Below are 12,951 nucleotides of genomic sequence, written 5' to 3' on the forward strand. Positions count from 1 at the left end.
TGCACAGAGTTTTTTAAGATATGTTTAGTCCAGTCGAGTTAGGTCCAAAAAGTAACTCTTGCTAGTGATAATTCCTGGCCGACTAATTTTTCCACAGAATGATTCAGAATATGCTAAAACTACGACAACCGAAAAAATCCACCTAAAAAGTGCGTCGCAAATATGTTTTTTTATAACAAAATGGTCAAAATCCGGTTTAACGCAAATATCTAACAAACTATAGCACATGGATAAAAAAACCCTTTATAAAACTTGAAGAAAAAAAAATAATGAATAAAATGAGCCCTCATTTAACTTCCTACGAGCTGTAATTTGTAAATTATTTAAATGTTAATTAATTTTCTCGTCAACTCGATGTTATTTTTTATCCATCAGCTGTCCTGACGCCGAAACTTCCCGAAGTGTGACGATGTATGACGAAGCTGCTCGCGCGCTCTTTCGGGACATTTAAAATTTGAAAAATTACTTTTTATTTTCAAGCTGAAAGTCATTAATATTTCATTTAACGAAAAAATTAAATATTAATGAAATTTTTATTCCTATTAAAAATAATTAAATGGTTCAATTCTTAGCTTAAATGTTTTCAAACAATATTAAAAATTAAAAATATGTTCTTTTCCGTAATTTATTTTATTTTTTGTTACAATCGATTGCCTAATTTTTCAAATTTCTTAAAATTATTAATAAAAATTACCTTATAATTAAATATATACATTTTATACTGTATGAAAAAATTTAAAATATTTCCATAAAATTATTGATTCCAACAAAAGTATTAATGTAATATAATTTGGCATGAAAGGACGTTTGTGCGTAAGCTGAAAATAATGACGATAATGAATTTTCTGATTCATTTGATGACGAAATTTAAAATGAATTTTTATTAATGTAAATTTCTTTTTAATTATGATTTTATAATTAATATTATTATTTATTATATTTACCATTATTATTAATACTAATATTATTATTATTTTTATCATTATAATTATTATTATCGTTATTTTGATTATTATTTTCATTCCAGTTGATGGTCAGCTATATATAAGAGCTATAGATAAGAGAGTTTTGTAAATAAATAAATCAATACTAGCAATGAAAATATATTAATATTTTTTTATTTATCATTTTAAGAAATTTGAAAAATTAGGCAATCGATTGTAACAAAAAATAAAATAAATTACGGAAAAGAACATATTTTTAATTATTAATATTGTATGAAAACATTTAAGCTAAGAATTGAACCATTTAATTATTTTTAATAAGAATAAAAATTTAATTAATATTTAATCTTTTCGTTAAATGAAATATTAATGACTTCCAGCTTGAAAATAAAAAGTAATTTTTCAAATTTTAAATGTCCCGAACGAGCACGCGAGCAGCTTCGTCATACATCATCACACTTCGGGAAGTTTCGGCGTCGGGACAGCTGATGGATAAAAAATAACATCGAGTTGACGAGAAAATTGATTAACATTTAAATAATTTACAAATTACAGCTCGTAGGAATTTAAATGAGGGCTCATTTTATTCATTATTTTTTTTTCTTCAAGTTTTATAAAGGGTTTTTTTATCCATGTGATATAGTTTGTTAGATATTTGCGTTAAACCGGAATTTGGACCATTTTGTTATAAAAAAACATATTTGCGACGCACTTTTTAGGTGGATTTTTTCGGTTGTCGTAGTTTTGGCATATTCTGAATCATTCTGTGGAAAAATTAGTCGGCCAGGAATTATCACCAGCACAAATCCTTAACTCGACTGGACTAGTTAGAGAACTACAATTACCTGAAAATATTTTAAGGCTTGAGAATAATTGCGTTCGTTGCTTGCTATGTACCACTGGATTAGGAACGTTCAGATAATGGATTCTCCAGCGTCACATGAGGAATTCAAAACACCAAGCAGCTATGCGGAGACAAAACATACCGATTTTTCCCACCCCGCAACACAGCGAAAGATTAAGCAATCGCCAGTGTCCTTGTTTCAAGGATCTTGCTGCCACTCTCATCAAGTCAGATATACCCTTTGAGAAATTACGTGAGCCAGAATTTAAAGATTTTCTAGAACGACATATTAAACTGAAAGTTCCGGATCCTACGACTTTAGCCAAAACATATACGCCAATCGTCCATACAGAAACATTTTCTAAAATACGTGAAGAAATAGGAGACCATCTCATTTGGGTTTCAGTTGATGAAACAACTGATTCAAATCGTCGCTGCATAACAAATGTCATCGTTGGAGCATTACGTGAGGATGGACCATCTCCTAAGCGTCTAATTAAGTGTAGCAAAGTTGATACAGCTGATGCAGAGAACATGGCTGCATATGTTATCGAGAGCTTGAACGAACTGTGGCCGCAAGGATTTGATCATGATCGAGTGCTACTTTATTTGATTGATGCAGCACCATACATGAAGGCATCTGCAAGAATCCTATCTAGAACATACCGTAAAGCTATCAATGTGACATGTTTGGCACATGCGTGCCATAACGTAGCTGAAAAAGTTCGAGAATTTTACGACGATATAAATAATGTAATTGCTGATGTGAAAGAAATATTTTCAAAGTCAAGAACACGACTTGAAGAGTTTGAAAATGCACTTCCACAAGTTCCATTGCCACCAAGACCGGTTACGACTCGCTGGGGTACGTGGATAGAAGCTTGTCAATATTATTGTGTGCATTATGATGAGGTAAAAGATGTATTAATGGGTTTTGGATGCAACAGTAAAGCTGTCAGACGATTACATTTATCTTTACAAAGACCAGAAAACAGTGAAGAATTTGAAGAAGTAGCAATTAAATTTTCATGCCTTCTTTATACTATTAAGAGATTAGAGAAAAGAGGACATAGCTTAGCCGAGTCGTGTCAAATCATTGCTGACTTGGAGGAAGAAATTGAAGAAGACCAAGAAATTCCGAAAGAAATAACTGAAAAACTGCACCAAGTATTGAATGATAATGCTGCATTCACGGAAATAATTAACATTAACAGATGTCTTCAAGGTGACAGATTCGAAAATCTTCCAAATGAATGGAACATTAATGATGCAAGGAGCATGACTTATGCACCATTGACTTGTGTTGATGTTGAAAGGTCATTCAGCTTGTATAAGGCATATTATCGGAAAAACAGGCAACGAATGAATTTCGAAAATTTGTGCAAGCATATATTGATTTATTATAATAAAGATATAGATCGTGATATAGATGGAAATCAAGAAGAAAATTTAGAAAATGATGAAAATGTAAATAGAAATGACGACAGAGATGAAGTGTAGTGATATACAATTATATTTTAGTGATAAGTTTAAACGTTCTAAAACTGTGGATCAAAATAACTTGCCAAAATGGATCTTAAAATAATAAATAATTAAATATTGGTATAGTTTTTTACTCAATCTGGAATTTTTTTTATTTACCTGTAAGATAATGAGACTGCAACTAGGACTAGACCAAGTTGTAGATGTCGTTAATCTGCTAAAAAAAATGAAACAACATTTCTGACAATTTTTTATTTGACCTGTAATTTTAGTCATTTTTAATCTTTAACACTATAAGAACGCTCATTGTCTTGCTCATTGTCTTGCTGATCGTCTTAATAGTTGTCATGCTGACTGTCTCACTAATGGACTTGCTGATGGTGTTATTAATTGTCCTACTGATTGTCTCACAAATTGTCTTTATGATGATCTTGCTGATTGTCTTCCTAGTTGTCCTGCTGATTATCTTGCTTTTTGTCTCGTCAATTGTCTTGCTGATTGTCCTGTTAGAAGTCTTTGTGTTTGTCTTGCTGATTGTCTTGCTAAAGGTCTCGCTCATTGTCTTGATAAAGGTCTTGCTGATTGTCTTGTTAATTGTCTCACTCATTGTCTCGCTAATTGTCTTGCTCTTTGTCTCGTTAATTGTCTCTTTGATTGTCTTGCAGATTGTCTTGCAAATTGTCTCGTTCGTTGTCTTGCTTATTGTTTTGCTGATTGTCTTGCTTATAGTCTCGTTAATTATCTTGCTGATTGTCTTGCTAGTTATCTTGCTTATTATGTCATTAATTGTCTTGCTAATTGTCTTGCTAGTTGTCTTGCTTATTGTCTTGCTCATTATCTTGTTAGTTGTCTCTATGATTGTCTTGATGATTGTCTTGCTAGTAGTCTTTCTAATTGTCTCGCTGTTTGTCTTGCTAATGGTCTTGCTCATTGTCTTGCTGTTTGTCTTGTTAGTTGTCTCTGTAATTGTCTTGCTGATTGTGTTGCTGATTGTCTTACTAATCGTTCTGTTAGTTGTCTTTGCGTTTGTCTTGCTAAAGGTCTCGCTCATTGTCTTGATAAAGGTCTTGCTGATTGTCTTGCTAATTGTCTTGCTAATTGTCTTGCCAATTGTCTCGCTCATTGTCTTGTTTATTGCCTTGCTGATTGTCTTGCTCATTGTATCATTAATTATCTTGCTGATTGTCTTGTTAGTTGTCTTTGTGATTGTCTTGCTAATTGTCTCGCTAATTGTCTTGCTGTTTAAATTGCAGTATTAAAATTTTTATTTAAAATTTAAAAAATGTATTACAAAGTTTTTTAATTATATTCATTTTCAACATGTTCTGATAAAGCGTAAATAATTTAAATGTATCAGATTAAAATATTTCAATTTGTAAAAATAAAATATTAGGGGAAGGGGGGCAAAAGGGGGTACCTAAGGAGATACTAAGTTTTCGAGGACTAAAATACGCTAAATCTTTTTGTTTTTAGTGATATTCGAGGTAAATAGACAAAATTTGTAACTGCAGTTAAAAAATAAAATTTTTATTTTTGGCAGGCAAAACGGGGTACCCTTAAAAAAAGTTAAAAAAAAAAATTTCTGAAAATTGATCAAATTTTATTACTTGAATATTTTATATGTAATATACATAAAGAAAAATTACATTTCACATCATTGGTGGACACGAAGGCAAAAAAAAAATTTTTGTGGGGCAGAGGCCTCCCTCCAAAAAATGATATTTTTTTTTTTTTAATTGTTTTTATTATTAAGAATGAATTTCTTTCTCTTGACAACTAAATTTGGTTTTATATTACTCAAGAAAAATTTTTTTAAATATAATAATAAATCGTTTCCCCTCGATTAACTCAATTACTAATTGCTATTTAATAAAAATAAAACAATTCTGTATTTCTTATTTGACATTATTTTGAACCCAAAAAACGTGTTTTTTGGTTTTTTAGATTACAGATTATTTTGCATTATTTAAAATATTTTATCAATGAAAAAATAAACATTATTTTCGAATATTTTCAGTGTCCAAATTTGCCCCAGCTATAACAAATCAGCCGAAAAATGGTTTAGTGTATTATATTTTTTTCAATTTGACGATAAAAATATGAAAGAATCAGTTTTTAGAAATTTCCGGTTGGTCTATTTTGCCCTAGGTGTTATGGGTAAGGCTAAAAATGCGGATATATATCAAATTTCTTTTTATTTAACGATAAAAATTTGAAAGAATCATTTTGTCAGGATTTTCGGCTGGTCCATTTTGCCCCAAGTGTCATGCGTAGGGCTAAAAGTGCCCAAATATACCGGATTTACACTAATTATACGAAAAAAAAATTTTTTTTTTTTTTTATAAAATTTTTGGGGTACCCCGTTTTGTCTACCCTACCTCCTTTTGCCCCCCCCCTTCCCCTATATTTTTTTTTAATCAAAAAAAATTTAATGCAAACAAAATATTATTAGGCCATAGAAAATAATTTTTGTACAAATAAATTATTTTGTAGAAGAGCAAAGAGCAACGAGTTTCCTATAAAATATTTATTTTAAAAATTATCTGAATTTGTAGGCCGTATAAAGTCATAATTGCATAGTAATTTCATTAGCAATTTCCATTTTTCACGAAAATAATTATATCTTGGTACACATAGACCTGATTTGATAACTTTCGCACAATGTGACTTGATCTATAATATCTTATTGACATTTTTTTTGTATCACAACCTAAATTTCGATGTTCTTTTATGACATTCGATATTTGAATATATCTTTCTATTTAATTCACGTGAATTTGTTCGCGATCGTCATTTTCATAAAGGGAAATTTGCGCGAATTCTTTTTTATTATAATCTCATTGTTGAGCACCAACTTCCGTACCCTGATAATTAATCATTATATATTTAAATACGTAAACGTAGTTGAATAAGTCATAATTAATTTAGTTATGATAATAATTCTATTTGTACGTTGTCAATAATAAATACTAGCGCCATCCCTAAAAAAAATTATTTAAGTCCTTACGGAAAAAAAATCTCAGATAGTACTCATTGCTATCTTACATAGAACTCTCTACTATGATACACAGTAACCAGCAATATGTAAAAATAGACGCAGGCGCTATCTGCAGATAGCAGTGGGTCATATGTTTAAAATATAACCTTTGCTATCTGACATACGACTGACTGCTATGTACATAGAACTGGGCAATATGTAAGAGTGTAATATGTACGATAGTAGTGAGCAACATCCGACATGGCGCTGAGAACAATGTTGAGAGTAGCCAGTACTACGTAGATAGGACCCCCTGCTATTTCAATTTTTTTTTTCTACAGGTGGCACTGACTACTATCTGACATGGTAGCCAGTTCTATTTATTTTTTTCCGTATGGGTAAAAAAATCAACTATTTTTCAAGTTCCCGCTCTGATAATCGACAATTTTCGAAAAATTCGGGAAGTTATTGTTTTTACCCCGATTTGCGAAAATCGAAATTTCATCAGATGTTGACGTTTTGAGGTCCTAGGAAGCCATTCTGACTATTTTTAGAATAATGTCTGTATGTGTGTGTGTGAGTGTGTGTGTGTGTGTGGGTGTGAACGCTCTATAACTTTCTAACTAATGAGCCGATTTGAATGGTTACGATGGCAATCGAAAGAGCTTGTGGAATATCAGCTTTCTGAAAATTTCAGATCATTTGATCAAGTAGAGTCGAAAATATTTTCGATTTACGAAAAAAAAAAAATTTTTTTTTTAGTTTTTTATTGATTTCTCAGAAACGAGTTGAACGATCAACTTTAAAATCTAATCACTAGAACTTAATAAAGCGCGTCGATCACTGCCTTAAACATCTCAATCGGTTAATTTGTTCGAGAGATATCGTTGGAAAAAGAAATGGTGAATAACATAAAATGTTGTTTTTTCCGGATAAATAAAAATATAATATACTCCATGTGTCTAAAATCATACTAACTCTTCCTCTTTATAATCTCTTTCAATGATCACACAATGTCATCTTACTTGTTCTTTAGTTTAAATCATGTTATCAGCAAAAAATTAGAAAAACCCAGTTTTTAATATTTTTCTCGGATATTTCATATATTATTGCTCTGACCTGAGTCAAAACTAACTCAAATCTTGATTTTGATCACTGACATTGATTGCTGCCTCGATACATTCATTTTATTGAACATCATCGAGAATAAAAATTTTAAAACCGTTTCTTCATTAATAATTTTCGATTCGTAACTTGTCAAACTTTAGCAAAAAACGCAACCTGGTAGAGCTTGAAAAGCTTATAAAAAATAATCGCAGGTAATAGCTTTTCCGAGCTCGAAAATATATTTACAGTAATGTTTTCAAGTTCCTTGAGCTCGAAAACAGCGGGAAGTTTTGGGACTGGCCCACAGGGCCGACCAACGCCCACATTTTTTTTTATGCAACAGAAGAAAAAACTGCTTATATCGAATTCCTGAGCTGATTTCCTCTAGTTTGAGTACCCACATCACTATACTTAGATAAAAAAAAAATTCGAATCTCAATGATATTTAGATTTTATACAGCTTATTTTTTAATATTTATTGTGCATTAATACATCGAGTGAAGTAAAATATAAATCATGATTAATAGTAATGGTATTTTCATTATTATTTAAATTTTTGATAGTAACCCGGGAAAAAATGATTTTGCCTAATTATATATAATTATATATAATAAGATCTGAAAATTGGCCAGGTCTAATTATATAAAATCATATATTAGTTATATATACTCATATATAATTAGATATGATTATGTATAATACATATATATCATATCGCATCAAAACCAAATCTATTGTTGAGCATGTAATTCCTATAAAAGAAAGTGATAGGAGAACGCTGATTAATTATTCCAATGTTAAAATATTAACACAACTCATAAGAGTTGAAAATTATGTATGCAAAATACCAATCACTTTAAACACTGTTTGGTAACTGGGTATTATTAACTATACATAAGTTTATTACTTTTTTAACAGACTGAAAAATGTAATGTAACGCTTCGTAAATATTTTAAAATTATAATTTATAGTAAAATTGTAATCATTATTTCTATAAATACACACCTAAAACTATAATGCATTTAACGAGTATTGATTATCAAATATTAATAAAGACCATAGAGCATCTAATATATTAAATAAGAAAAATTAAATATTAAATATATTCTATAAATAAAATATTAACTTATATACATATGTATAATATATAAATAGTTAATTTATATTCCATTATATATAGATCTAAAGATCTAAAATATAATAAAAATTACTATATATGGGTCTATACAGGTCAGGTCTAATCAGATCTAATCATATATAGACCCATGTATAACTATATATGGGTATATACTATTATATATACTATTATATATATTCCATATACAATCATATATAATTAGGCAAAATCATTTTGTCCCGGGATGTAATTAGATCTAATTATATATAAGGCTACATATACTTATATATATTGTAACGAATGTAAAACTGATCTTTTAAATATTTGAATAGTTAGAAAACAAATGCCTTCTTCTCTTGTTTTATAGATGCGCGATTAAAAGTCAGTCAGTCTTATATTGACAGTTAAACAGCAAACATTGTATCTCAATAAACTATATATTGCTCTTGCTTTCTTTTACTGCTGTTAATTGTGGTGTTGTTATTTCTAATATAAGTGTGTTATAATCGTAGTGTATAAGGGATATTAATTTAAAATACCAATCACTACAATTTGGTGTCAGAAGTGCGCGTAACCTTCGTGTGGATTTACAAATATAAAATAAAAATAAGTCAAAATATTGCGACGCGACGGGAAAGGCAAAGATTTGAAACGACCGTGTTTTTGATATTAAAAAAAAAAGACGTAAATTCAGTGATCAATTAAACGAGTTTAGTGAAAACATATTTTTTTTAATTTGTGATAAAGTGTGCGTGTGAATTTAAATAAATTTAGTGATGAATTAAATAAGTTTTGTGAATATCTGTTATTATATTAAAGTGCGAGTAAAAAAATAAGTAAATTCGGTGATGAATTACAAAAAAGTTCTGTGGATATGTGTTTTAGCGTTAAAGTTCGCGTGGTAATATAAATAAAAATTTGGAAAATCCAAAAGTGCACGCCTCGAACGCTCATGTTATGTTTTTTTTTAAAAGTTAAATTTCGAATAAAATTGAACATCCCGCTCTTTTTCCATAGAAATTTCCATGGTAAATATACGGTAATAAAAGTAGAAAAAAAAAAAAAATAAGGAGAACATTCCTAATGAAAAATGGCGGCAGTGTGTGTTTGTTTACATGTAAGATTGCCGGTTTTAACCGTAATGATTTATTTTTAAAAAAACGAGAAGGCCTACAGTAGTGATTTTCGAAAGGAACCTTCTTTGCTTATTTCTGAAAATTTTGAAAAAAAATTAAGTAGTTTCGTCAAGTCGTTCTCGAGATATCCGTACCACGCCGTTTTTTTGAACCACAGACTAATGGACGTCCACGATAAATTTTTTTTAATGAACTTTTTTTTATATTAATACATATTAGACAAATTAAAAAAAGTATCAGCATTATTTATTAGTGTTTCAGCTTTATATTGATGTGTTTTTCATAATGTGTAAGAGCAATAGAAAAAAAATATATGCACTTTAATGAGTGGAAATCGTGTGACCTTGACAGGTTGGTTATAAAGCACAACCTCTCCGCTTCGCTTCCGAGGCGTGCAATACGGTGATGAATTAATTATAATTTGTGAATATATTTTATAATATAGATCCCTAGTGCGTGTAATTAAACGAATTCAGTGATTAAATAATTAAGTTTTGTGAAAATATTTTTCTTCATCGGTGTCAAAGTGCGTATTTGAATTTATTTGTGTGATATACTGTGTATAAAAAAAAAAAAAAGTTCGGGATTAATGAATTAGTGTTGTGAAAATATTTCTATTAATTTGTGTTAAAGTGCGGGTATGAGTAATTACGTGTGATAAAAATATAAAATAAAAGTGATCGAAACATTAAACGAAGGATAATCTTATTTTTTTAAAACAGGAAGAAGTAAAGACGGCAAAAATTTTCGGAGAATTGATTAAAAAGTTAAAATTGAACTTGTGGACAAATTACAAATGGGAAAGGATAAATTTGGTGATGTATCATTATTTAATAATAATAGTAGTTAGGTAAAATTAAAAAAAAAAGAAACATCATTTTATTAAACATAAATTAACTAGAAATATCGTGACATTTAACCGCTCTTTTGTTTTGTAATCGATTGACATGATTAATAAACCGGGTACATTTGATGATTCTATGATGAAGAACGATAGATAAACGATTTTGTATAGATAGTAATATTTGAAAATTTTTTATCTAGGCTATATAATACCTCAAGTATTTTATCAAATCAATGAATAAGTTTTATACGGATAAAAAGGAAATTTTTGTGAAACTGCTGAGATTACTATCATGAGTTGAATTAAAAAAAAAAAAAAAAAAAAAAAGAGAAAAGTCGATATTAACGAAAATAATTAAAAAATTTATTTACTTCAATGCGATTGGGAGGGTCCTTATAAAATTGAAAATAGGCTAAATAACGTAGTTTATAGAATCAGAAAAATCCCCAAAGGAAAATATAAAATTGTGCTTGTAAACCGTCTTGCACCGTACTGTGATCAATAAGAAAAATAAAAGAGAAGTCCGGCTGAAACCCTGAACGATCTCAATGTAGACATTGTAAAGGGTTCCCGGGATTCTGTAGTCAATTAGTAAGTCTAGGATATCTTGCAAACTGATAGAATTGAAGATGTCTGAACGACTGCTAAAGACTGGTATAGTCCTTAGGAGAAGTCTGACAGTGGACCCTGAATAACCACACTGTAGACGTTGTTGAAGAGCTCCCGAAATTCTGAAAGAAGTCTGGCTGAGGGCTCCGAACGATCTCGGTGGTAACGTTGTTCGAGGGATTCCCGGGATTCTATAAGGACTGGAATGTTCTAAGTTCGGTTATTAGCTTGAGGGAAGTCCGTCTAAGGACCCTGAACGATTAGTCGTTGTCACACTAAAAGTTCATAATGAACAACTGATAAATAATAGAATGTAATGATGAAATATGTTTAAATATGAAATTTAATAAAATGTTGGAGATACTCGTTTTGTTTTTTTCTATTATGTGCAGATAATATTTCCAATTTCATTGGGGAAGGAGAGAAGGAGTCCATTCCTAGTCCTTCAAGGAGGAGAGGAAGGAGTTCCTGTTCCCATCCCGTACCTGATCCCATCCCCATTGAAAGTCCATTCAATCAAGAGGAGGGTTACATTTTTAATTTTACTTATTTTGATTCGTTGAATAGGAAAATAGAGTCACGTGTACTGATTAACTTCTTAGCAGAATATTTTATTTTTATTATCAATTCTCAGCTCAATTAAACTATAGACTATTTTTTTAATTTTTTTATTATCTTTGCGTTAGCCTACAGGGTTGTTTTTGGGCTATGGTGTTTTTTTCCCTGTAGGGTGATAGATAGGGTGTATTGGGACCATAGCGGAATCGAACGAAGATTGTAAATAGTTTTAATTTCAATTAAGTTCGATTCTTCCAACACAAATTTTATCGGGACGATAATTTTATTGAGAAGGGGGTAGTGTAACGAATGTGAAACTGATCTTTTAAATATTTGAATAGCTAGAAAACAAATGCCTTCTTCTCTTGTTTTGTAGATGCGCGATTAAAAGTCAGTCAGTCTTATATTGACAGTTAAACAGCAAACATTGTATCTCAATAAACTATATATTGCTCTTGCTTTCTTTTACTGCTGTTAATTGTGGTGTTGTTATTTCTAATATAAGTGTGTTATCATTATAGTGTATAAGGGATATTAATTTAAAATACCAATTACTACAATATATATATATATATATATATATATATATATATATATATATATATATATATATATATATATATATATGTCGGATTACCAGTTGAGGTATTAATGAGACTCGGGTTTCCGTTGCTATCCTTGTTGCTCATTTTATTTATTAAACGTATTAACGAACATAACACAGGTAATTACTACTCATAAATATCGTATACACTAAACAATAAAATTACAAGCAATAATATCAGAATCGGAGAACTACACAATATTAAAGTATTTAAGAAAATATTAAAGATTACAAAAATATCAAATATTACACAATTTTAAATACACAAATTATTGCAAGCGATTAGTTTGCTAGAGAATAACAATTCTTGACAGTATTCTAGTTACTGTTGTATAATGTGCACGGCGGTAAAGTTGAATTCGAAACGAATACACGATCGGCCGGATAGCAACGTCGTCTGTTCCTTTGCTCAATTAGAACTAATTCTCTGTACCCCATATTCTTGATTTTCCAAGTCGAACAAAACTATATCTCAGGTAATTTTACAAGCCCGTACAATTATTTCCATATGTTTGAAAACTCATTATACCAAAAATGTTGCTATCTCTCGATCGTGTCTACGTTGGATGCCCAGACGGGCTCCTTCGACTTCAGTTTACCGTCATAAACGTAAATATGAAAACTAAAATCTTAAGCGGATCAAATTGTAAAATGTTGTTACTAAGTTTTATTGCCTAAAAACGAATTCGATATAGTTGGGACTTTTCCAAGTATCAGTAAAACCCCAGT

The 12,951-nt window shown here is 30.1% G+C and overlaps 1 protein-coding gene across 1 annotated transcript; it reads left to right on the forward strand.

Annotated features, from left to right (window-relative positions):
• Positions 1-3,439: 3,439 nt before the first annotated feature.
• On the forward strand, positions 3,440-4,516 carry LOC130672756 (uncharacterized). Its single transcript, XM_057477474.1, has 2 exons — positions 3,440-3,478; positions 3,569-4,516. Exons 1-2 carry the CDS (start codon positions 3,440-3,442, stop codon positions 4,514-4,516), a joined length of 987 nt encoding a protein of 328 aa, XP_057333457.1.
• The last annotated feature ends 8,435 nt before the right edge of the window (positions 4,517-12,951 follow it).

This window comes from Microplitis mediator, chromosome 1, assembly GCF_029852145.1.
Source record: "Microplitis mediator isolate UGA2020A chromosome 1, iyMicMedi2.1, whole genome shotgun sequence".
NCBI lineage: Eukaryota > Metazoa > Arthropoda > Insecta > Hymenoptera > Braconidae > Microplitis > Microplitis mediator.

Bases quoted from the DNA above. Each gene is read 5' to 3' on its own strand.
- LOC130672756 (XM_057477474.1), top strand. From the start codon at position 3,440: ATGAGACTGCAACTAGGACTAGACCAAGTTGTAGATGTC. The intron at 3,479-3,568 runs GTTAATCTGCTA...TAACACTATAAG, and splicing joins TAGACCAAGTTGTAGATGTC to AACGCTCATTGTCTTGCTCA.